Source organism: Alosa sapidissima, chromosome 10 (genome assembly GCF_018492685.1).
Source record: "Alosa sapidissima isolate fAloSap1 chromosome 10, fAloSap1.pri, whole genome shotgun sequence".
In the NCBI taxonomy this organism is placed as follows: domain Eukaryota; kingdom Metazoa; phylum Chordata; class Actinopteri; order Clupeiformes; family Clupeidae; genus Alosa; species Alosa sapidissima.
The window spans coordinates 8,331,754-8,358,326 of NC_055966.1; the positions used below are offsets into that span (position 1 = coordinate 8,331,754).

Consider the following 26,573-nt stretch of genomic DNA (forward strand, 5'->3'; position numbering starts at 1 on the left):
GACAATGACAACAAATGCACATGAGGACAATCAAGTTTTTAGATAGTGGCAGACTGATGCCACCTACTGGATATTCCATCCATTCATTTGTTCAAGTGAACCATCCCAGGCAATGCTGGGGACATGAGACCATTGCGATGATAAAAAAAAAAAAAGAAACATACAAGAAAATTATTGTAGGACTGCTAGGCTATATTTGCGTCCTAAGGGTTTATTTTCAAATTGTCAACTATTGTATTTTACTACAGCTAAAACTATTATGATTTGTCAATATTCACTATCCATTTTGATTCACAGCTATGTCATATAACCCTTGCCATTTTCTCCTATTTGAAATGTCCTCTTAAGTGATGAATGTAATCATTACTTTCTTTGTAAATAATGAGCAACGTTGTGCTTTATGAAGTCTTGTCTCCATCATAGTTGTATCATTGTTCAGATAACAAGGAAATAAGAAGCAATAGTTGTACTTGTAGGCCATATTAGTAAAAGTATGATCCTTTCAGAAGCTGTATTTTTGTCAGTCATTCTCACGCTTTCATAATTTCATGTCTGATAAGTCATCAATGATAGTGGTCACAAAAAAAAGAAAGAAATGAAAGAGTTGTGAAATTGAATTAATTATTTATTATGCATTATTTATTTTCCTATAGATGATTGAACAGAACAGTGATTTACAAAAAAAAAGAAAGTTTGGCATAGCTTGTTTCAAAAATATGAAATGAAAGCAACACAAATGCTCTAATCTTACAACATAGGGGAATGTAATCAGTTTTTTTCTAACATATATGTCTGACCGTTATTCTAACATGTTGATTAAAGATGTGCTGGTCTATCATTGAAACAATTTCAAAAACTGTGATTTAATTTATAGGAATTCAATTATAAGATGTCACTGGAAGCCTCAAGTCATTAATTTGAACATGAATATGAAATATACTCAAATTGTACACAATCACACAGTCATTGCACTGTGGATTCAAAAACACACAGAAAAAAAGTCCTACATATTCTAGATGAAAAACTAAGCGTCTACAATACAAACACCAAACGTAGCTGTCATTATGAAAACAAAAATATGACAGAAAGAATACATGCCCAATCAAAAAAGATATGTGACCCCCTCCCTCCCCTACCCAAACCAAAGTTTCCACTAAGCTTAACTAAATGCAAAACAATAAAAAAAAATATGTTCCTTAAACTAAAGAGCAGGAGAGAGGAGTGAACGGAGCACCATCAGCCACAGGTGACATTAGATGGGAAAGGCACGAGATACTGTGGGTCTGTGCCCAAACACAGTGGATTAACTGCATCGGTTGCAAAAAAACAAAACAATGAAACATAAAAATACTTGAGACTTCTTTGGCTTTACTCAGGTCATCAAGATGTGCAAAAAGATTATTACCCAGAGGAGTCTGTGGTATACCGATGTCTTTAGTCACTAGCCCCACTAGTCAGATCAGCCTGTGCTATGTTCAATATATTTAATTAAATCTCAATGTTTTAAAAAAAATAAATCTCAATAGGAAACAAAAATATATATTCTTTAAATTGTTCAAATAACGTTATACTCCAAATAGATCATATCTGGGTGTGGATATGTTTTTTTTTCACCTATCTGCAATCCAAAAATAATCTCAAAACAACTACCTGTAGTTGTATAACAGCTTTCTATAAAGTCTGTTTGATCAAAAATAAAAAAACATACCATTTCCAGTCTATGCTGCCATATAATGTCCCACAGTTTCCCTTTATACATACACTTTAGTAAACATTACTCAATCTTTTGATCAAACAAAATATTCAATGTTTTCACTTTCCAAATGTATGGAAATGACAGAAATTGATACCTTGACACTGACAAACAACTTGAATTCAAAACTTCTCTTCTGTGTCTTTCTTAGATTCCTTTTTTCAGCAAACAATATTACATGACTTTGACAGAGTACCACATGTCTTTGGCAGTGTAGTAAAAATGAAAAACATAAACACCAAGGCCAAGGGGCTTAGGGCCCTCAAACGTCAAAGGCATACATTTGGTTCAGCTTGGTTTCTTGAACATGTAAACATCTCCCGAGTTAAAGTAGTTTGGTATTCACCAACAAATCCTTGTGATATTCCAAACTATAAAAGGAAAATTTGATAGGAATCAGGACCATACATCACATGAATCGGACACATCTTTGGCTCCAGAGTCGACTTATTGTAAATAAATGTAACAAAATCAGCCCAATTTCATCATGGAGGCCAAACTACTAAATCTTACGTTTCTGTTCGCGTTGCATGCCAGGTCAGTAAAGACCGGTCAGAAAACAGACAGGTCTACTGAGGCAGAGACCGGTTTCCAAAGCTGTGCGTGTAAAACTCTGACAGCCATATCATTCAACACCAGGAGGGAAACCCCTGCCGTGACTGTTTGTGGTGCCCAAACAACATCCTCTTCCACATGAAGCCTTACAAAAGCAAGCCCAGCTACCATGCAACACTTGAATAATACACACAAAATATATGAACTCAATTAACTTTTTAGTGTTATTCCCATTACAAAGCCCTTTGCCACATGCAAATCTAACCCACTACCCCACCCTATCGGTTACATTGTACAAAATAAGACTGATTCTTAAAAGTATATAAAAATGAACAAAGAAAAAAAAAAATAGAAAAATAACCCTCATAAGGGGATGGCTGTCTCCTAACAGCTGTGGATGGATGACTCATTGAGGGTCTGAGGGTCTTCGTCTGTGTCTAGTCTACATGATGGAGCAGTTCTCCGGCCGAGGGCCTCCCTGAAAGAAGACAGGGACAGAAAAGGCCAAGTCAAACCAAATGAATGAGACAGAGAACTGAAGATGCTTATGAAAAAAATAATAAATATTGTCTAGGTTATTTTTCTGGAGTGTCCAGGGTCACAAGTACAAATATGAAACATGGCTGAAATTTGACATGCATACATACAAGTGCAAGAGGAAAAACTGGGGTTTCTCTTCATGTGTGTGTATGCAGCTGTGCATGTGTTTGTGTGCATGAGCTGAAGAAGCTATGATTCATGTAATATGTCTGTATGTAGTCGACACCATTTACAGAATAAGAAAACTACATGCGAAGAGAATCATTTTAATATTCAAATGTACCCTGTGTTAATTTTTTGTTTTTGAATTTAAACCAGGTCATCTACCAAACTTAATTAAACTGACATTAATTATATATGTATGTTTTTAAAGCACTCGTTGGCCTATACTTACATGCCGTGGCTGGTTGTTGCCTAGCACAAAAGACTGGGAGATCAGTCCCTCAGGCAGACCACCACCACTGCTGTAGGAGTGAGAGGAACCGGCCGACATGCAGCTGCCACTAGTTCTGTCCGATGGCTGACCGCAGGAGCCACACACGACTGTGCGGCTGCGCAGGTTGTACTCACTGTCCACGCAGGTGCTGTGCGCCGCCTGCAGGGGGAGACAAAGTACAGACTTCACCAGGAGGTCTTGCTGACCTGCTCCTCGTTCACGCTGGAGGTTCATATCATATAAACTGATGTATAACCTTTCTCTCAGCTAAGTCATTTATATGAATATAAAGACTGTATATACCAAAGTGCTGTTATCATTTACAATAATTTTTGGGACAATATTCTTAATATTTTGCAAATCTACCCAAGTCAACTCTTTCAAAATAATACATTGTAAATGCTCAAAGAGGAATGTGGAACGGTGAATAGAGCTTGGTCGTGGTCAGTACTTTTCATATTAAACTATTTAAAAAAGATCTGATATTGTATGTTCTTTAAAAAAAAAAAAAAAGTATGAAAAAAATTACCGTCTCGTCCTCCTCCTCATCCTGGAATAGAGTTCGTGTGACCTTCCTCATGGCCATTTCCTGTTTAATGGGATATGAGAGAGAGAGAGAGAGAGAGAGAGAGAGAGAGAGAGAGAGAGAGAGAGAGAGAGAGAGAGAGAGAGAGAGAGATGAAGAAAGTGAAAAAGTATATGGGTAAACACACCATTAAAAAGGTTTGAAGTGAAATAAATTAACTTTCCTGGGTGATCTTAATCAGATAGAAAAAAAAATAGTAATTTACAGCCTTAGAAAAACATCTCATGGGAAAGGCAGTTGAAAGCAAAAGAGCAGAGAGCAGCTGCCGCCCGCCAACTGTCGCTCTCTCTCTGTCTCCCTGTGACTCACCTCTCCATTAGCATTAATGAGGGTGGTCTGGAACAGGTCTCCGCTGCCCCAGGAGTTCTGGGTCTTCCACACCAGGTCAGTGGGGGGGTTGTGGGAGCCGCCTCCGCTGGCTGCCCAGATCTGTTCATCCACAGAGGAGAAGAGTGAGCAATGACATTGTTTCAGAACCACCAAGGCATTGAGTTTTATTTTGGCGATGTAGAAATACTAGTAAATAGGGAAACTTACAGTCACGGTTTGTCCGGCTTTGAGAGTGAATTTAGGGGGAAACTTGTAGACGATGGGAGCGTTGGAGCCGACCTGTCTCTTCACTTGCCAGTGGCCAAGCAGCTGGTCCTGTAGGTCAACACACACAATCACATTAGTTTTCACAACTCAACAGAGCAATGGGGCTGAACTGAATGTAACTGAAACTGCACAAGTATAGCTACAGGCAAATTGACACTGTTTTGAAAACAAAAAGGGAGATCGCACCAAATATTGTTTTTGTTATTACTGTTTACTGCACTTTCTATGTTGTTATTTACAACAAGTCAAAATCAATGTATAAGCCACAGCTAATATTTGGGAAATTACGGTACACTTCTCGGACAAGGCACTGTAAATACAAAATGACAGACACTGCATTCTAGTTTGATGGGATGGAGATCTGAGACTGAACACTGAAAATATATCTTAAGGGGACAGTTCATGATCATAAACATTGGGGAAATTATTAACAGATTAATTGACAAATTGTAACATTAAGTTGATGAGAGGTTCTAAATAAAAAGCTCTTTTTAATGTCTTGATACATTTTCAGTTAATTGCAAAGACCGACAATAAAGTAAAAAAAGTGACACCAATATGAAGGTGTATATAGTATTGTGCCGATAGCAAAGTCAGTAATGATGACCATCTTGGCCACAGTGTGGGAGAGGAGCTCACCTGGTCAGCCTTGTTGCTCAGGCGGACAAACTTGCCGTCCAGGTCCACCTCGTCCACGGTGACGCGGCCGCTGGCGGAGGCCTGCTGGGCGATGCGCGTGCGGGTGACGGTTCCGCCCATCACGCTGGACGCCTCGCTGTCCGTGTCGTTCAGACGGCGCTTCTTGGCGCTGCCAGAGGAGTTACGGCTGCTGCTGCTCTGGACGATGGTGCGGGTGTGTGCGCCCGAGCCAGACGAGCGGGTGACGGTCACACGGGTGGGTGGCGGGCTGGGAGACAGGCGAAGCCTAGGGGGCCGAAATCAAACCATTTTAAACAGAGCTGATATGTTCTAACCTAATAAATTAATGTCATTGTTCTGCTACACAGAAAAAGGAGAAAAAGAGTACAAGGAACTCATGTCTATTTAAACAGGGCGTAATAGACTTTAGGAAGTGTGTTTGGTCCAAGTATTACAAAAACAGCCATTAGCACTTCACCATCAGTACTTCCCATGGGTGTCATGTTACATGTGTCTGTCCAAAACCTGTCTAAGATAGCATGTGGTGGCAGAAAGGCATCAAGGAATATCCGAATCAAACATCTGTACAAAATTCTGCTTTCTAAGATACCTTCATTTTGCAGGCAACATGCATATATCTTTCCTGCTGCCTCCAGTATCCCATATTTTATTAAATTATGAAGTCAGCTGTCAGTATCTTGACAATGGTGTCCCAACAATTAATAAACGGACGGCAGAAATCACTAGCTTGCTAGCTTGCTAGGCCGTCCAAAGAAAAAGTTCACAGCTGGTACCTTGATGCCTGCTACGGCAAGTGACTTGTTAGACAGTTGAAGGCAGCGAGACAGCTGCCTCCCTGTTTTGGTCAGACCCCATGTGTGTAACCCGCCTCTGTAGAGCATGCTGGACATCACTGTGTGCTGTACACTTGAGTACACTGTGAAGCATGTTGCCTGTGAAGAGCTTCAGTCTGTCCCTCACCTCTCCTCCTCTCCCTCCAGCAGCTTCCTGTAGGCTGCGATCTCCATGTCCAGGGCCAGTTTGATGTCCAGTAGCTCCTGGTATTCGTCCAGCTGCTCCTGCATGCGCTGCCTCATCTCCGCCATCTCCCGGTCCTTATCGCCCAAGCGCCTACGCATCATGTCCCGCTCACGGGACAGAGCCTCCTCCAGCTCCCGAATCTTGGCCTCGCGAGCTGCCAACTGCCAATATGAGAACATGCACTTGGACATCAATGGCACATCAGGCATTTAAACATGCATGAAAACAGACAGAAATCGTGGTTGCTCCAAATGTAGATTGTAGACAAACGCTACTGTAGAGTGTAAAATTGTATGTGACATTGTTATAGAAGTAATTGAAGCAGATTTGATACGGATATAATAACTACATTGAATCTATCTGTGATCAACAAGCAAGGACTAAACTCCAAAGGTGGAAGTATAAGTATAAGTATATATACTCTTTTGATCCCGTGATGGAAATTTGGTCTCTGCATTTATCCCGATCCGTGAATTAGTGAAACACACTCAGCACACAGTGAACACACAGTGAGGTGAAGCACACACTAATCCCAGCGCAGTGAGCTGCCTGCAACAACATAGGCGCTCGGGGAGCAGTGAGGGGTTAGGTGCCTTGCTCAAGGGCACTTCAGCCGTGCCTACTGGTCGGGGTTCGAACCGGCAACCCTGCGGTTACAAGTCTGAAGCGCCAACCAGTAGGCCACGGCTGCCCCCAGACAGGCTTCCTGTAGAGTCAGATAAAAAGGCTGTCAGAGGAAGAGAGCTAGAGAGAGAGAAGTTGCAGAGGTGATGTTTACCGTCTTCTGCAGCTGGCTGAGCTGAGCGGACATTCCCTCCACCCGCACGCGCGTCTGCTGCAGTTCTTCATGGGCGGCGCCCACCAGGTGGCTGTTCCTGTCCGCAGACTGACGAGCGTTCTCCAGCTGGGAAGAACACGCACAAGATTCAAGAGAATGCCTTTATGCTATACAAATGCTATACACCGATAACAGAGGGTGCCAAAGAGTTTTCAAGAGGCATGTCTTACAACTCTGAACAGTCGTAAAAGGCCGACTTCAGAAAGTAAAAGTACTGCCACATATTTGCTCCAACCATTCACTAAATCAGATGAGTGTAAGTAGGCCTACAACTACTCAGTCAGATAGATAGTACCTGTGTTAGGTGCACAGGTAAAACCAATACAGGACTTTCACTTTCTGAAACCAGACTTTTACACCTCTGCCTGCAACCAATGCGGTCTGCTCACCTTGGAGTTGAAGGTCTTCTCGATTTCCTCCTTGTAGATGCGGACCTGCTCCTCGTGCTGTCCGCGCAGCTCGGTCAGGGCATCAGCCAGCTTGCTCTCGTACTCCTGCTGTTTGCCACTGTCGATCTCCACCATGCGCGACTCGTAGCGACGTTTGGACTCGCGCAGCTCCTGTGGATTAGGGTAGTGGACAAAAACGTTCAGTTTTATTCAGATATGTAAAGACGGTGGAACATTACCAGCTCATTCTCAAAGTTAAAGCCACTCTGGTAGAAAGACTTCAGTGACATTTCTTCACCCCTTATTCCCCTCCATTCTGTCGGTCTTTCTGTCGATCAACCTTTCAATTCGTTACATTGCTTATGCAGCCATTATTTTATTCAAGTGGTTGTAGGCTCAGGGGACATGACGCTCTTACACCACATTTAACTTCTAAAACAAGTATTTCAGGCATGATTTACAAAACACAATTAATTTACTAGAGTTACTTTTGTGCATAAATTCCTCATAGACAGTAAAAGGTATCTCTGTATCGGACACAGTGTATCCTATCTAATAGCGTTCAGGGGGTCCTAAACAAGCTGGGAATTTAGCTAGGCTATCTTACTTGTGTCTGTAACAGATGTGAGGAGTTCTTTGAAGCTCGGGGCACAACAAGGAAAATCCAAATAAATCCAGAAAAAAAGGATAACATCATTTTTTTTCCAGAGGGCAAACAATGTAAGTTGACATATATGGTATACATTCCCAGTCAATGTTCAATGCAATGGTCATCAGATCATTGTAAATCATTGTAATTGTCTGTTAACTTCTTTGGTATTTACCATGTGTTCTGGTAACTTGTAATGCCGTTCCCTCACATTTTCTAACATTACATCAATAAATGGTAACTAGTGGAGAGTGCATGTTGATTTGGTAATTTGATTGAAAACTGAATACCAGACAATTTAAGTAGGCCTACCTATCTGATCATGTGTGTTTGGATCACAGGCATATGACGACCTGTATAAACTGTTGTTCATTCATGGCTTCATAAAATATCAACATCCCATGTAGCTTTTAGAGTATTCAACCATTGGCTCAAGCAGTATGAAATAACTCAAAAGTAGAATTGCATAAGTGTAAAAGCTGAGACCTCCCACATAGCAAGCTGGTCTGAGGACAGATCTGGCATTCTTCCCAACCTCCAGTTTTGACAATTTTGATCAAAACATATTTTGAAAACGATCATTGTTATTATCTTAATAATTTGGCAAGTTTAAAATATTAGGATGTCTAATATATTAGGATATCTAGAAGCTGGATTTCACTATCTGGGTTTTTGCTCACATTTTGGTCCCACTCACTTTAAAAATATCTCCTGTGCCCCTGGTAACAACAACAGCAACAACAATGATAATCAGATGCATGGGTGAGCCTTTAACCAGTGGCTCTTGAACTGACCTCAGAGTAGATGTTCTTCTGGAAGTCCAGCTCCTCCTTTAGGGTCTGAATGCGGTTCTCAGCATCCACCCGGCGAAGCATCTCGTCCTGCAGCTGCTTCTTGGCGTCGTTAAGGCTGCCGTCCAGCTATAAGGATATAAGGTATAAGGAACCACAGCACACCTGAGCCTTGGGTCTCTCACATTATGGTCTACACAACATATATTTTCTGTATATTTTGGGAGGATTTTTGCCTTTATCTAGATAATGTAGATCGACAGGAAGCAAGTGGGAAAGAGAGAGATGGGATCAGGAAATGACCAAGGTTGGATTCAAACCGACGCCCCTGTGAGCACCTGGACTGTCCACACAATATTTAAGGAACTATACTAAGGAACTTTCAGACTGAGGGTACAGTGTCGGAATTCATACAGGTCTTACTCTGAGTGCAAAATATTAAAGACGGGCATGGCATAAAACTATTTCATCAAACTTTATGGCCATTTTCACAACAGTATTAAATACATTTTGCTTGACTACACTGAAACTCTTCCTAGAAGTTTAATAAGTGGCCAGCAGAGTTGACAACAGATCATTTCACCCATCCTGTGTGTATGCAGTCTGTGAAATGGCTGTAACACCAAAGAGAGTAATACGCCTTTTACTATACCATCAATATTAAACGTCCTCATGGAAAGGCCACTCATAAGGCTTAAGCCATCAAGTCATCAGTCATTGAATGAATATTTGTAATAAATTAAATAAAAGTTTTTTTTCTCATTCTGAATTTTATTTTCTCGATGAGCCAAAACAAATGTCCCACCTTAGCCAGCTGGGCCTTCAGTTCACGGACCTCCACTTCCAAAGTGCGCTTCTCACTCAGGGCGGTGGACAATGAGGCATCCTTGGAATTGAGAAGAGCCTCCAGGTCCTTGAGGCGAGCCAGAGCGGCCTCCAGGTCGGACTCCTTCTTCCCATTCCTGAGAGCAGACCAAAGAGAACCACGCTGGTCATTTGGAGGGTTTTTACCAAAAAGGCAATGAATAGACCAACATTTATTTGCAATTTGGTGGTCTTTATTGCAGAAAGCAAATGGATAGTGTGTTCATCTGATTGAGAATGAACCCCTACTTTTTCATGCTACCAGTTCTTACTAAGCAAATACAGCATTAGAATGAATATGGATATGCTGCAGACCTGAAGATCACCAAGATATTACAAAATTACACTAATTCAACTAGTTCAGAGGACCTATATGCAAGATAGCATACCAGATGTTCAGGAACAAGCGCTATACTGATTTACGCACATCCTTTATTGTTCTGTGTTCTATAGGGAAACTGATATGCGCACAGCCCTTACTGTTCGGTGTTCTAGAGAGAGACTTAATTATGCACAGCCCTTACTGTTCTGTGTTCTAGAGAGAGACTGATTTTTTCTGATGGGTTTACCACAGTGACCCATCTTGTAATAGGACCAGACAGTAGTAGTCTCGGTAGTCTCTCTCTCCCAGTTACTACACTGCTGTTAGTGTTTATCAGACCTACGTACATGTCGAACAGGAATCTGTCAACATAACTAAACAACATGTGCATTTGATTTCTTGGGGGGTGCAGGCGTTTACAAAAGGCGTTTACAAAAATTCAAACTTCCACATTAACAACCAAGTGGAAAACAAGACACTACATTTTAAATCATGAGCATTCCATTTTGAATGCCCCAGAATTAAGTTGAAGTAGGAGATGGGAAAACCAGCTCCGAGGTATTACATGTAGCCTCCACAGTGCAGGGTTCTCCAACACTAATGACACTCATCTGGCAAAGGAGATGGCTTCCAGACCACTGCTGCTCCTGGCACAACTCCTCAGACAATGGCAGGACCCGAATGTGTGCATTGATTCAATTACATAACACAAACTCAGAACCAGACAGTACATTTACGTATCGGTGATGCACACAGAGAGACGGCATACACACATACGTATATATACACAAATGGTAAGAGGCCTCTTTTGTAGATCTCTCCCATCAATAAACCACCCAGTTGGATAGTGTTGAGAGAGCCTCACTAGCCTGGGGGCACTTCCTTTCCAATCCTCTCAGATTTCAAAAGACAGAAAAGGGCAGCTTCCCAACCATTGAACCATTTGCGAGGGAGGCAAATGATTTACAACCTACGGCTGCTTTTCAACCCTGCGAACATAGACTACCCTCTCTTCTACTCACCACTGCTGCTAACAGTACACTTTAGATATAGCTATACTGTGCTTGCTACATGTATAGATTAGCATAGCTTCACACCCCTGCATTTCCACAAAGTGAGGCCCAAGCCACCTTTGCAATAGTGGTGTGAGCAATGGCCCGTGCGGATAAGAACCAACATGAGTGACAGTTGTAAGGAGTGTCAGTGTCGCTGACTACAAGCAATGTGAGGAATGTTCATAAAGCTCGAGAGAGAGAGAGAGAGAGAGAGAGAGAGAGAGAGAGAGAGAGAGAGAGAGAGAGAGAGAGAGAGAGAGAGAGAGAGAGAGAGAGAGAGAGAGAGAGAGAGAGAGAGAAGCAAGGCCTTTTGGGGGGGGGGGGGCTCTTTGAGCTCTGGCATCTAGTCATCACTTCCCTGTGCTATACAATACTCCCACCCAGCAGTGACAAACGCTACTGTGTGTCTCACCACATTCCTCTGAGATTAGGGAAGAGCTACAGACTTGAGGCTTTTTCAAATAAATTGACACAAAGTTAGCCCGAAATTCTGGTAAGCTTGTTAGCATGACCAGGCATACCTGAACAATGACAAAGTGTGTAGCACACAAGGGGAATGTGCAAACATAGGCTAGTCCACCTTTGTTAAATATTCCATTTTTCATATAGTAAGGCAGAAATCTGGATATTCATATGTAGTGGGAGAAATAGCATTCTTGTTTGTCCTCTGGGTATGAAGGTGCAGAAATACATGCGTCCACTGGGACTTAATGGCCAGTGTTAAAGCCGAGGGGAGCAGTGTGGGTGGCCATAGCTCAGCATCGCCCCAGTCCCACTAGCACTCCGGCAGGCTGGGAGAAGAACAATTCTTTATTAACCTAACGGGGCACAAAGTGTGTGTGTGTGTGTGTGTGTGTGTATATTTGTGTGTCTGTGTGTGTGTGTGTGTGATCTGTTTTTATCAGTGCTTACCATGGAAACAAATATTTACTGCATTAGTAATCCTTGCTTGAACACATTTAAGAAATAATTAGTTTTGGTCAGCAATTCCAAGACCACTCATCAGGAAGCCACATTGACTGAGGTGGACAATGGAAGGATGTGTCCCTGTGTGCTGTATAGGCTCAGCCTAATGCAACATCTGTCTCTGTGGAAAACACAAGTATTTTTATCCACTCCGTCGGATAGGTGGGTTTCCAGTGCATTACACATAGCCGTGATATTTTCATCATAGTTTACATTATGACCCAACGCATTTTGAATCACTTGGCAGGATAAACGTGCAAATGGAACCATGTTTATCATAGAGGAAGCGGTAGGAGTGGGAGATGTTTACACTGCCGAATTACCAGTCCAGTGGATGAACAGTGGAAAGTGCACTTCACTGGTCCAGACCCAACTGAACCTGGTGCACTGCATGAAGTGGACGAGAGTGGACAGCGATACTTTTGAGGTTGGAGGACGGTGATGCTAATTTTAGGAGGGGGTGACGTATGAGAAACCAATGAGGTTTATTTTGAGGGAATGAAATCAAAGACGACACAAAATGTGTGATTTGTAAACAGCCACACAGCAATCAGATGCAGAGGGCAAAACAAAGTAATTGCAATAGCCTTGCACACCATACCACAAGTGGAGACAGTGAGACGGACTTGATATTTGTCTCATAAACACACAGGACCTCTGAAGCGAATCAATGCTGGGAAGTGAGGAGAAAAAGGGAGGAGAGTAGGTTGTGTGTGTGTGTGTGTGTGTGTGTGTGTGTGTGTGTCTGTGTGTGTGTGATGTGGAGATATTTCATGGCACAAAGAAAGCAGAGGGAGAAAGAGGAGGAAGACAGAAAAAAAAGGTAGAATTCATCGGCCCCTTTGCCTCCAGCCTGCTATGACTCATAGCTATCTTTGTCCACTTCTGTGACGAAAATGGAAGCCACAGTTAAAAAAAAAAGAAAGAGAAAGACAAGCAACGGCCTACAGTGTGTTTGCTGTAGCATTGCCATGGCGACAGGGTCCAGACTGTAGTTCTAGTGGAAACACTGGCGTGTCGCACTTCACTCGCGTTTCCAAGGATACAGACGCAGAGTAAAATGCAGAGGGACTTTTCCCTTCTGCAACTTCTGTTTCTTCTTTTCTATTCTCTCTCATATCGGTGACGTTGAGGCTAAAAAAAAAGTATCCTTTCCATCCAGGAGGATCGACTATGGATGGAAAATCTGAAATGTCAGAGGCAGAAACAACCGCAACAGACCAAAAACTTGTATTTAACCCAAGGAGTGCTTATTATCCCAGTAAGTTCAAATTCCAAATGCTGGAGTCAGAGTTTATGAAAACCAGATCATGGCAACATTTTCAATCAAACAATATAATCTGATGACTCACACATCAGGCCTCTATTGAACAACATTTCCTAAACATTCAAGCTCAACATTTAAAATGCAAGCGGACTTTAATTTTAGTTTTAGATACTGTTATTAAGAACATTAAGATCACCCACTGTTCTGCTGGTAAGGACAGTCACTCTGGGAACAGTTCTTTAGTTCTCTATTCCAGAATATGCTATACCATTTACAGGGCTTAAAGCAAGGAAGAGTTCTATACCTGAAGTTATCAGAACCTAGCTGAAACTAACTTGGAAGTTATTATTAGTAATTACAGCACTTCGGTCAACTGTTGCTGGCTTTTTTTTTTTTCAAATCTTAAACAACTTGGCCCATGCCTGAATTCAGGTGCGGTACCAGAGAATTGTAAGTATTTCTACTTCTACATTTTACTTGCCAAAATAATGACAGTAACATGTCGAAAAAACCTGTGTTTAGTTATGGACATTCTCTGCATTCTGAAAAGGCAATCTAAATAGCACTAAACCTGCACTAAATAGCACTAAACCTGCACTAAATAGCACTAAACCTGCAAATGCCAGAAGATTCATTCTATGAAGGCAGAGAAACCGTAACAAATCACCTGTGTCCAAAACACCCGTGTTCAGTCATAAACCATCACTTTTTGACATTCTCTGCATTCTGAAAAAGCAAATCTACCTGCACACTAGGTCAAGATATAGCACTGAACCTGCACACTAGGTCAAGATACAGCACTGAACCTGCACACTAGGTCAAGATATAGCACTGAACCTGCACACTAGGTCAAGATACAGCACTGAACCTGCACACTAGGTCAAGATACAGCACTGAACCTGCACACTAGGTCAAGATATAGCACTGAACCTGCACACTAGGTCAAGATACAGCACTGAACCTGCACACTAGGTCAAGATATAGCACTGAACCGGCACACTAGGTCAAGATACAGCACTGAACCTGCACACTAGGTCAAGATATAGCACTGAACCTGCACACTAGGTCAAGATATAGCACTGAACCTGCACATGCCAGAAGATTCATTTGTCATAACGCCAAAAAAAATGGTATTTTGAATGATCCTTACAGTGAACAAAACATATAGACATTTCAAGTCTAGTTACACATTGATTTAAACTAAGGTGTCCATTTAACTTTCACAGGCTACTGGTTGGAAAGAAGGCCTCTATGGCATATATTAGGTCATAAAAGTATTTACGTCCTCTCTTGCAGTGAATGGCTTGAGGCTCTTAGAGTGTAAGAGGCTCTTACAACATGTTCTGCGTTCTTTGGCCATCTAATGTCAGGCATATTATCTCCAGTAATGTTAGACCATGCAATAAAGCTACTTTAAAAGGCGCTCTACCTGAGGCACCAGGTGCTGGTCCACTCTAGCAACGATTACTACTGTTGCCACCCACACCCACGCAGCCTTGGCTTGCAAAACCATCTACTCTAGTCACGGATGCAGGACCGGCATGTGCACACACACACACACGTACACACACACACACACACAATCACACACAATCACACACAGGCATGCCTGCATGTGTGGGCACACAAGGGTGGGGACCCTTTGGTGAGTCACACTCCAAACAAGCTAAACTTTTCCAGAGAAATTAGCCAAGGGTCCCCCCCATTCCCTGATGGATGATTGTTTAAAGGTTTCCCTCTGAATGCACAGACTGCAGTTTGAGTCACGCTTGCATACCGAAGGAGCTTTCCAATGAATTGAAGTGGAAATGTATGTGTGTGTTGAAAGACTACATTTGTGCTCGGGAGAGAAAGGTAGTAGATTGCAGCTGTTCAGAGAGTGGATGTAGCACACAGAGCCCTATAGACACATAAACTACATATAACCCGATCACTCAGAATTACCCAAAAACACACTTTTCCAAACTTGGGAGTTGGGCTAGTACACACGTTTCAACAGTCCACTATGAATAAAAAAGATCAGCTCTCCCAACTCTCTCAGAGGGAACGGCTCTGTACTGCTGATCCTAAATGATTAACATCACATTTTGGATAACATGCAATAGGAATAAACTCTTCAATGAAATGTCTGAATACAGTAGTATGATGATGAAGCGTAAGGCAAGACCAGACTGCACCAGCCAGACTGAACACAGATGTGTGGTAGACAAACTTCCATTGTTGGAGTACCACAGAGGCATATGGTCTATTTCAATATGCTTTCAAAAAAAAGGACAAGAAATAAGACATGAAGTCCTTCCAGACACTTGCATAACATTTACAATGAAACAGAAAACACACACACACACACAGAGGGAGAGAGAGAGACAAGCACAGACTGGCTTAGATGCATTCTTCTCCAGTTCTGTGGGGTTACGAGACAATAGAGATTGCTTGTTTAGTTGACTTGTTTTTGATACGAAAAATAACCAATCCCCAAGCGACACACAGCCAAAGCTACAGGGAAAGATCAAACACAAATCTGTCTGTTTTATATCTGTGAGCATGATGGAGGATTTCCTCTGTGCATTTCAGGAGTACTAGTGACTTAATAGTCCTGACTAGATTGGTCAAACTGATTTGGTGATTTATTTATATTTCAAAAGCGTGAAGCCAGTGGTAGCATGCCTTATTTGGGATTTCAGAACCCCATATTTATAGAGCTAATTTTTGAATGCATCATTGGTCTCTTGAGGTCTGAGAAGCAGTGCTTTCCATACACTTTGACAAGGTCAGATAACTGATTCAAAAGAGTTAATAAGAGATAGCCAAATCTTGTATTAACACTATCCAAATATAAGGCTGGAGCTACGCTAACACAAGAGCTGATTGAATGTGTACACCGTATACTGTACCGGTTGTTGGGTGTGGCACTTTCACACATCTTTCCTCTTTGTGTGAATTTCACAAACGCCTTGTGCTTTTCCTTTTATGTGCTTGCAAAAAAAAAAAAAAAAAAAAAAAAAAAAAAATATATATATTTTTTATGATCTCTTTTATGAGACTGGCCCGTGGAAGTGAATTGTAATTCACTGTGAATCATGCAGAGTGAGGGCTTTCCTTCCTTTTTTACTCCTGTGCTAATGGATGTCCAGATGAGTAGCAAATGAGCATTCACGCTGCAAGGCCTGAATCTGCATTTGATGGGGAAATAAAACTCACGTTGCCAGCATTAAGCACCATAGTAACATTACATACCAGACGCATTTGAATCTAGTTTGTTAATCAAAACCATAGTCAAATCTTGATGAATCAGACAAGAAGTCAACTCATATACCGCAGGTCACTTTGGACAAAAGCATCTGCCAGAGACCATAAATATAAAACATAATTCATAACTGCCAAGCATGTCCAACAACATATACACCAATATAGAAAAATCCAAGACCAAAAGCACATGGTCCATCTGGAAATGAGCCTGCTTACTCTAATAACCAATCTGGCACAATTAGCATCTTGTACTTTATAATCACACTTTCTGGTCATATAAGTTACTGCATGTCGGAAGTGTAGCAACAGCTTTTGGGCACTTTGAGCATAGTGCTCCATGGAGGCCCCTTTCCTGAACAGAGAGTTAACATATGAAGCCCCCTTCCCACAAACACACGGAGGCCCCAACCCCAATTCCGAAGCCCCTGGTGCACGCCATACCCTTCATGTACAGCAACAATAAACACCATCTGATTGGGGTTGTCAGGGAATGAAACACAGGCCAAGCCCAGGCACTCATCTACCCTCATGCATGCAGAGGGTTTGGAGCTGGGGTGGGGGGGGGGACGGGGGGGGGCGTGCAGCATTAGGAGTGCTGGAGAAACACACACCAAAGCCTGTGGTGAGGAGCTGGAGGAGCTCTCTCACGCTAGGCTAGGCCACATGGGGCAGCCATGTGAGGAGCTACAGAGAGAGCTGCCCTCTTTGAAAACAAAACACCAAACAGGGGTATATAATGAATGATGCCAGTGAAACTATGGGAATGCCAAAGATGTAGAGTCCTGTCATCAACATTGGATGTGGACTTGATGTGCTGCCCTCACATTGTCTCCTAATACAGAAGTCAGAAAAGCAAATAATGTCCCACATTAGGGTAATCCACCCCTATGCATGTAGATGTGCAATGCACTAACAGCGGTGTTACAATACCACACACACAGACACAGTGCAAAGCCAGACAAATACACACACACAGAAACACAGAGAGGCTCAGGTTTGGACATGATGGGCTTCAAAGTTGCATCGTGACAACGGAACATAGCAATCAAAAGCCAGTAATAAAAGGACTACACAAGAAAACACCAGACTTCTAAATAATATCCCTGTTCAACTCTGGAAGAGTGTTGCCAGGGATGCAAAGCATGCATGAAGGACAGATGGGGGGGGGGGGGGAAACTGACCCACAAAAGATTAAGGCAGTGTCTCCAACACACTTTCAAGTAGATTAGTGGACCATCGCAATGAAAAAGTGCATCAAAACCATAACTTTTTGTAAAACACCAATTCATTCTCATGCATTTGTGCAGAGCTGAAAGGGCACATAGAACACTACAAAGTCCCATTAAAGACATCTTGAGTTCATTCACTACATAAAAGATGCATCTACAAAACATAATAGAAATATATTTTTCATTCCCTGGGGAGATACAACAATTACATAACGGAGGAAATGAGTCAAACGTGTCTCCATCAAACATCCAATCACAGCCGTCGTTTGTGTGTGTGTGTGTGTGTGTCCACACAACACTACCATATTTAAGTGATTTACTTTCAGTGAGTGACTCATTAGTTCTTGGCCATAGTCTGGTTTGGAAAAGCCTTGACTGCCATGGAAACTCTGATCCACACACACACACACACACACACACACTTTCCTACACACTGTGTGGTGCCCCTGGAACATAGGCATGGTGCGTGGATGGCCAAAACCTTCTCTTTCATTATCTTGACTCCCAGCTCGACGCCAACCAACAATAAGGCCTCTGTGGCCATCCAGCCAATTCACAATGCTCCCCACATCTGCTTTCCATCACTCCTGCATTTGTACGAGAGACTTTTGTGCGAGAGACTGTACGAGAGAGTACTGTACCTACGCGGCATTGCCAATGAGGAAATGTGCCCATAAGGGCCTTATAGGTACCAGGAGGTGAAGCTTAACAAACGACAAGTTATTTCTGTCTTGATGACCATTAGAGTTAATTTGGAATGTATATGGTTCACGACACCTATAAAGAACAAAACCATTGCAGCGACCAAAACTGTGAATACAGTAGCAGTAATTCAAACCACAATATACAGACATGAAACTATCCCCTGTAAATGAAACTATCCCCCAGCCAATATTACCAGTTACCATTTTTAAAAAAAGAAGCAGCGCAGGGGTTGTCTTGCCTGGACATCCAGAACCAAATTTAGAATGATTTAGGGTTTGGTTATGAGTAATGAAAATGGCCCAACTCGAGGGGCGGCACCAAGCATGCATTTGAAAATATCACTGCACGCAATTGGATAACACTACGACCAATGTTTACTGACTGATTCCAGACTTCGAAGTCTCAGCGCTGTCGGCATCTGTTTAGCTCGCCTCTGGCCCGCCTACATCAGATACACCGATGTGATTGGTGCAGCTCGGCTGCAAGGGCATGGGTAATGAGCATCATTACTGATTGCCGGAGTGACTCGCTCTCGCGAGAACTCTAGATTTCCTGGGTAGGGGTTGTCCCCACCCAGCCCCCAAGACAGGTCCAGCATCACCCGAGACGGCCATGACACCGGACCCTGGCTGACGTTAGATGGGAGATTCCACAGGTTATGGGCTCCGAGGGACAACTAGAACACTGTGAAAGGATAACCGTTTCCCTCATACATTGTATTAGTCAAACAATGGCAACCTCAGTATCTTTTCCATTCTCTATAGAGATCCCAACACTGGTGTCTAAGAAAATGGTAGATGCATGTTTCCAGTATTTTATACGCTTTTTTTGGCAGAAATGGTCTTGGACACACAGGTGTGCTACCATATCTTTTATGGCAAAGAAATTCCTTAACCAAAGCTGCAACATCTCTTGCTTTAATTTACATTTACCATGGCCTGTGTCAGGAGTTCGGTAGCATATTGAGTCAGGTAAGGCCTGATCTGTCTTATGTTGTAAAGTGCGAAGCGACACGACCGGGCAACCGAGGCAATGTGATCAGAGAAAGTTAGTAGATTAGGTTAGTAGAGATGGGAGTCAATTTTGTTGTTGATGTCATGGTGTGTTGGTTTGGCTGGGAGGACCAGCAGTTCGGTTTTTGAGAGCTCAGCTGGAGATGGTGTGCCTTTATCCATGTAGATAAGTTTGAAAGGCATTCAGAGATCCGTGCAGAGAGCAAGGGGTCGTCAGATGGAAATGACAGATAGAGATGTGTGCCATCTGCATAGCAGTGATACGAGATGCCATGTGAGCAGATAATCGGACCCAGGGAGGTGGTGTGTATAGCAAAGAGAAGGGGCCCCACACACGTACTTGTTTTGTCAATTCCTTCTGTTAGGGACATTAGAAAATAACTGTGCACAGCATCCCTCACAGGGGTCTTTGCTCTGGAGAATGTGCACAGTGAATAGAGTAATAAATAGATCATGATTAATGGATATGACTACGGACGGATATCACAATTTAAAATTAGATTGCTAATCTAACAGTAGAACAATGCATTTGATACTTGAATACCAGATCATTACAATGGTATGAAATTATACGTTAGCAGGAGACATAAGCTGACACCAGACATCATTTCACTGCATTTCTTACTTCCAGTAACTATATGCATGTGACAATAAACTTCCTTTGTGTCCTTGTACATATGGTCTCTTTCTACAAACAGGAAGCAGTGAGGACTTGATAAAGGAAATGTACTGTAATATACTGACATATCATAGAGTACAGCTGGCTGCAAGCCTATGATAATTGTAATGTTCTGAGTATCCATAAAGGATACTGGTTTACTGAAAAAGAACATGACCCTCCAAACATTCTGTATTTCTTGAGAAGTTCTGGTGAACTTGCAGAATGTTGCACTGCATAATTTGATTTCATATCATAGCTATGCAGATGACACACAAATTTACTTAGCTCTATCACCAAACGACTATGGTCCTCTTGAATCTATGTGTCAGTGTATAGAACAAATCAAGACCTGGATGTCTCATTTTCATCAGCTGAACAAAGAAAAAACTGAAGTAATTATATTTGGTAAAAAGGAGGAAGACTTCAACAGCCACATGAAAGCGATAACTAAATCAGCTTTTTACCACCTCAAAAATATTGCCAAACTCAGAGGGCTGATGTCAAAACATGACATAGAAAAACTCATTCATGCATTTATCTCCAGCAGGGTTGATTACTGCAATGGACTGTTCACAGGCCTTCCTAAAAAGACTATTAAACAGCTTCAGGTGATACAAAATGCAGCAGTTAGGATTCTAACAAAAACTAAAAGAACTGACCACATTACTCCAATTCTTAAGTCCTTGCACTGGCTTCCAGTAAGTCACAGAATTGACTTTAAAGCACTATTGCTTATTTATAAATCAGTAAATGGAGCAGGACCTAAATACTGGTCAGACATGCTTCAGCAGTACACACCTTCTCATCCTCTCAGGTCCCAGGTGAAAAACCTGCTAGTAAAACCTACAGTTAGAACTAAACATGGTGAAGCAGCTTTTAGCTGCTATGCGGCTCAGCTGTGGAACCAACTTTCGGATGACATCAAAAAGGCCCCAACTGTAGCCAGTTTTAAATCTAGACTTAAGACTAAACTGTTCTCAGATGCTTTCTGCTAACTGTGCCGAGTTACAAATTCTGAATCTGCCTTGATAATTATTCTACCTTGTCTTTTATTACTTTTTTACTACTTTTGCCTTTGTTTTTGCTTACTAATTATTCTTTATTTTTAAATGATTTTACCTTGTGTTTTATGTTTTCTTTTTATTATGATCTTTACCTTTTAACTATTCTTTGACTATATTGCCCTTCTACAGTATGCTTTTATTTGTTATTATTGTTTGGTTTTGTTTATGTAAAGCACATTGAATGACCTCTGTGTATGAAATGCGCTATTTAAATAAACTTGACTTGACTTGCATTGCGCAATAATTTAAGGGTAACTCAAAAAGTAATGCAAACAATTACAAAAGTATTACAAGGAAGCCTTAAAGTGCTTTTCAAATTACATAAAAGTAGTCAACATGTTTACTACTGAGGATTCATGAGTTATAGAAAATAATTTAGTGTGCTTTTAAATCATAACAGTGGCATGGTGGCTGGATAAATCCAGTTCTAAGAGGCACCGCCTTCCTGTATTCACAATGCCGTCCCTGCATGCCAAGGGGTGTGGCAGGAGATGATATGCCATCTGAGCACAGGAAAATAAACATGTGGGCACTGCGCGCGCGCACACACACACACACACACACACAGACCAAAATCTACCTGAAGACTCCGTCCATAACACTCACACCTCCAAAACACGTGTTAGGACACTTTGACACGCTCATGAGTTCAGCATTATCTGAAGCATATTGCAGTGGCACAGCACAGCTGCACAAAGAGCACTTGCAGCGCTGGCAAACAGACCAGGAGAGTCTCCTCTTTTACCCCTTCCTTTTGTACCCCCAGGGCCAAGATCACACGTCCCACGGGAGTCTACTTCTGTGTAGCACAAACCAACTTCTCAGTTCTGTAACTGGACTGGTGGGTTCATCCAACTAGAATAACACAGAGTTTCAGAGATCAAGCAGGCTTTTATCCTCCTTGTGGGTGATGACAGTAGGTTTACTGTACACAGCAGAATACCTTTCAGCTGCTCAGCCGGTGGGCTGAGTCTGTGCGTATGTGAGGGAGGGGGAGAGAGAGAGCGAGCGAGAGAGAGAGAACTGAATGTGTATGAGTGAGAGACAGAGTGTGTGTGTGTGTGTGTGTGTGTGTGTGTGTGTGTGTGTGTGTGTGTGTTTTAAAGGAGACAGCTCAGCCAGCCACCGGGGACATGCTCCAGCCGGCACGTGGGGTCCCGTTTCAGGCGACTCCAAAGAAGAGACAGGAGGGCGTCCCGGTAGCCATGACGTCGACAAACAGATGCACGTCTAAAATGAGCATGTGCCGACTCATGGTCGGAAGCACATGCGACCTGACCAGTTGCACACTCTGGCTATACACGCATCTGTCACACTCAGTCAGTCAGTCAGTCAGTCAGTCAGTTATTCATTCATTCACTCATTTCACTCATTCATTCATTCATTTCACTCATTCATTTCATTCATTCAAGCAGTGCTGCTAAATCACAAGGCTCTCATACATGACGCAAGTGAATGGGAGCACTGTTGTTCTGCCCTGACAAATGGTCAAATACGGTTGCTCTGCACCGGCCAACTGTACTGTTGCTCTGACTGGCCAACTGGGTCGAAAGGGATCAAACACAAAGTTACTGAAGACGACATACTGCTGTAGGACAGGCATTCCAATCCAGCAGCCACTTTTTTTACAGCTTGCATGAGATAGACTAACAATGTGTCGCGGCCAAGTAGAATGGTGAAAGGAGTTGTGAATGAGTTACACATTTACAGTGTGACCAAAGGTGAGCTGTGCAAACATTTGAATTGCGCAAGGCATTCTGGGTGGCTTATCAGGCAAATTGCTATTTTACTCACACTTTTCATCACAGCTCCACCCATTAAAACACTTTCACCAGACACTGTGTAGCCTACACACACATCAAACATGCAAAACATTAACAGAGCAGACTCCGTGGCTGCTGGAAGCTAACGGGCTGCACCTCATAAAAAAAAACTAGTGCAAAAGCAACACAGAGTTTCCAGGCACAGGGCTGGTGTCTGGCTCCAGATCATCTGACCATGGCAAGGCAATTCCCACACGGCCCTGAAAAGCATCTGACTCACTCGATCGTCAGTTCGAGAACCGCCGCCCCTTCACCGCTCCTCCCCCTCCCTTACACACCCATGGCAAGGCTACAGTGCTGCCATGGTAACCAAACACTCCCCTAACACACTGCCTGCTGCGACATCAGAGATGGATTCTCGCTGAGTCCTAAACCTCATAATTGAGTGATTTCCGGGACATGGAGCGTAGGGATTGATCTCTCCCTAGGAGACACCAACTTCCACTATCCGCTGGGGCTTCACTTCTAAAAGGGGAAAATCTAACTAAGCTTCTACTTAAACAGGAGCTATGTGTGAGAAAAGACTAGCAAAGACCAATACAGAGTTACTATGGGAACTAATATTTACAGACAATCAGAATGTACAAAAGTAACCTCATGTTTCAAACAGTTAAGGTGTCAAACATCACATCAGAGGAAGATGATTACACAACATGACGTGCTTAAAACAGCAAACTTGGAATGGGACACACCTCCACACCAAAGCATTTGCTCTCCACTGCCCAACATACACACAGAGATAACCTTGAGAAACAATGTATGAACGTGCGAATGAATGAAGGGGCCCATGAGCTAACACCCAAAGCACACAGACTGAAGGTAAAGGCTCGGTGTTGACATGCCTCCTCAGCAACTCTGAATAAGGAGTCATGGAGCCTTGTTTCAAGAGCTTTAAGGGAAAACGAGGAGATTAACATCTGAACACTGATTGCCTAACCAGCAACAAATGTCAATGAGATGCGCGCCTAGACAGTGTGTGTGGTAGGCTGCTTTTGGGTTTCGTTTTTCCTTGGTTACGGAAGCTATGCTGAGCTTCAAACCTGAAAGTTTGTTCGATTTGACCACAGCACCTCAATCACCCTCAGGCGGGCCGCGTTCTACTTTCTGCCACGTTGTGAAGGGCTCAGCCAAAAGTTACATTGGAAAAGCCAAACAAGTCCCAGTGTCAGACAGAGAGAGGGAGTGCTGACGAAGTGTTAAACTTGTCATTACTCATTCCAGGTTACAGACTAGGTGTGGCCGCATGACTGGGCCTTCATGTCATCCATCTCCATGCCTTCAGGGGATCAGTGGTTCTACCTACCCACACCACCCTTTCTCTCTCTCACACACACACACACACACACACACGGTTAGCTCCGTAATCTCTCCAACACAGCACAGCGTTGGCTAGTTGGTGTTATATACTGTTTATGTGCTGCTTGGCTTCTCGAGTGACAACAGCCAAGGCAGAAGTGCAGCAGAGTATCGCTTACTAAATGTAGTCTACTACTGCTGAACTGGCAGCAGAGCAGAAAGGCATGATGTAATTGTCATTAGATCGCTAAAGGCAACTGAGGTCTTACCGCATGTGGGGTTCCCATATATAGAAGGCTCTGATAAAAAGATCAGATGGATCCCATTTAATTTGACATTTTCCCAAATCTGTTGGTAACAGAGCGAAAATCTCTTCATGACAGGGTTTGGACGTTCTCCCATCATCAATACACTTTGATTTGGACTTTAATTAAACGTTGAAATTGAGGATAAGGGGAATGTAAACATTCCTGTAATGCTCTACTCCAGTAGAGTATGAGGAAACCCTCAGTCAAAAGCATGCGACCGCATTAACATTACAGCAGAGAGCTGTAAGTCTCTGCTGACAGTCCTGTTCCCCGCGTACATGCACTCATCTTGAGGGTCGGGGTAATTACTTTAAAATGTCAGTCAGTTCAGATGGTATTATTGTTTTTGAAATGTCAAGTAAGTTATGAAGATAATAGAGGTAAGTGCCTACTGAGATCTTGCACGGTAACATTTCAATATCATTTTTGAGGTTCATTCAGAGTGCTTTTAGATTAAATAATGGACTAAACTACAGTAACCCCCCCCCCCCCCCCCCTCTGCCTGGTCTACCATTCAAATGCCATACACAACATTCACGTTTGCTTCACACAAACTTCGTAATTCTCAGACTTGTATACGGTGTCTGGTTCATAAAGTAATATTGATTAGAATGAAACAGATAATTTCTCCTCACTATAATCTTTTTTTCTCTTAAACCATTCTTAAAATTCCTGCTGGTGTATAGTTAATAAAAATGGTGCTCCAAATGTGTGAGTTTTGTTGATCTGAGTCTGATCTGGGGAAGTTACTTTGATTTAGAATTGTGTTCTGTTAATGCTTTTGAAATGGCCTCATAAGTCCCTTTCTATCCTCTATTTTCTTCGTCCAGGAATGTCAATAAAAACACTCTTCTCGTATCCTATCATGTCCAGTCTTGTCCAGTACAGTCCACTTACCTGGCCTTGAGGTCCTTGTACTCCTCCCTCACTTTGCTGAGCTCCAGCTGCAGCCGTGCGCGCTCCTTTGCCACAGAATCCAGCGTCTTGCGGGCGTCAGCCAGCTCGTTCTCGTAGGCGGCCTTCATGCCGCCCAGCTCGCGGCTGACCTCCGACTCCGACTCGGTGATGCGCATGCGCAGGCCGGCGTTCTCGGACTCCAGCGAGCGCACCTTGTCGATGTAGGTGGCCAGGCGGTCGTTGAGGTTGCACAGGTCCTCCTTCTCCTGGAGGCGCGTGATGCGGTTGGGGGAGGCCGCGGCGCTCGCTGCCCCTCCACGGCTGCTGCGTTTCTGGGCTGGGGTCTCCATCGTTGGGGTTCGGAAAGACGGGTGGACTGAAGCTGGGGACAGCCGAGAGGCAGGGAGGAAGAGAGAGAGACATAGGGGTGTGAGGAGAGGACCGCTGCCTCATGTAACACATTGACACAGAGACTTGACTCTAAGAGCTGTAGCTGTCTAAATGACGAGGTAAATGACAGACCATGGAATAAATTCATCCAGAGAGACTCTCCTTATTCCTACTCCTACTCCAATCCTTTCCATCCACCCGTCCCTCCCTCCCTACTCCAGTCCTCCTTTCCCATCCCTCCCTCCCTCTCTCCATTAAGGTCTCTTCCTGCTCTGCCATGCTCTGCCCAACCACACCCCAAAAGATGTGTGTATTTCAGTGAGGAGTCATCTCAGCTTACGCAAAAAGACACACTGTTTTCATTACTGCCTCACAAGAGTTGGGTAATAGACATTTATCATTTATTTCAAATGTTATGGTTTCCTAAGACTATGCTAATGACTTCACTTCATGCCATCTGCTGACTGGGAAAGGTTATGGATCCAGAGCTTACTCCTAAATACTGGCCACGAGGGCTACAAGCAGTTGAGCATTTTCACGGCCAGCTCAGCCTACTCTATCGTCACAACCCATTCATTTCTCAGCTGACATTCTGTATGCTTCCCAGATAAACTACTGGAATTAGGCTGCAGTGTCTTGAGTGGCTATCA

The 26,573-nt window shown here is 42.9% G+C and overlaps 1 protein-coding gene across 3 annotated transcripts in view; it reads right to left on the bottom strand.

The window, feature by feature from the left end:
• Window positions 1–607: 607 nt before the first annotated feature.
• Window positions 608–26,573, bottom strand: part of lmna (lamin A) — a 28,443-nt gene continuing 2,477 nt past the window's right edge. For 2 of the 3 annotated variants that reach the window (XM_042107313.1, XM_042107315.1), the window contains 13 exons: window positions 25,534–25,915; window positions 9,620–9,776; window positions 8,818–8,943; window positions 7,982–7,987; window positions 7,375–7,545; window positions 6,926–7,051; window positions 6,088–6,308; window positions 5,107–5,392; window positions 4,408–4,515; window positions 4,180–4,299; window positions 3,814–3,873; window positions 3,243–3,443; window positions 608–2,786 (listed from right to left, as the gene is read on the bottom strand). In XM_042107313.1, coding sequence (XP_041963247.1) covers window positions 2,751–2,786; window positions 3,243–3,443; window positions 3,814–3,873; window positions 4,180–4,299; window positions 4,408–4,515; window positions 5,107–5,392; window positions 6,088–6,308; window positions 6,926–7,051; window positions 7,375–7,545; window positions 7,982–7,987; window positions 8,818–8,943; window positions 9,620–9,776; window positions 25,534–25,915 — 2,000 coding nt within the window. In that variant the 3' untranslated portion in view covers window positions 608–2,750. The remainder of the gene's footprint in view (window positions 2,787–3,242; window positions 3,444–3,813; window positions 3,874–4,179; window positions 4,300–4,407; window positions 4,516–5,106; window positions 5,393–6,087; window positions 6,309–6,925; window positions 7,052–7,374; window positions 7,546–7,981; window positions 7,988–8,817; window positions 8,944–9,619; window positions 9,777–25,533; window positions 25,916–26,573) is intronic. The other variant, XM_042107314.1, reaches the window with a different exon arrangement.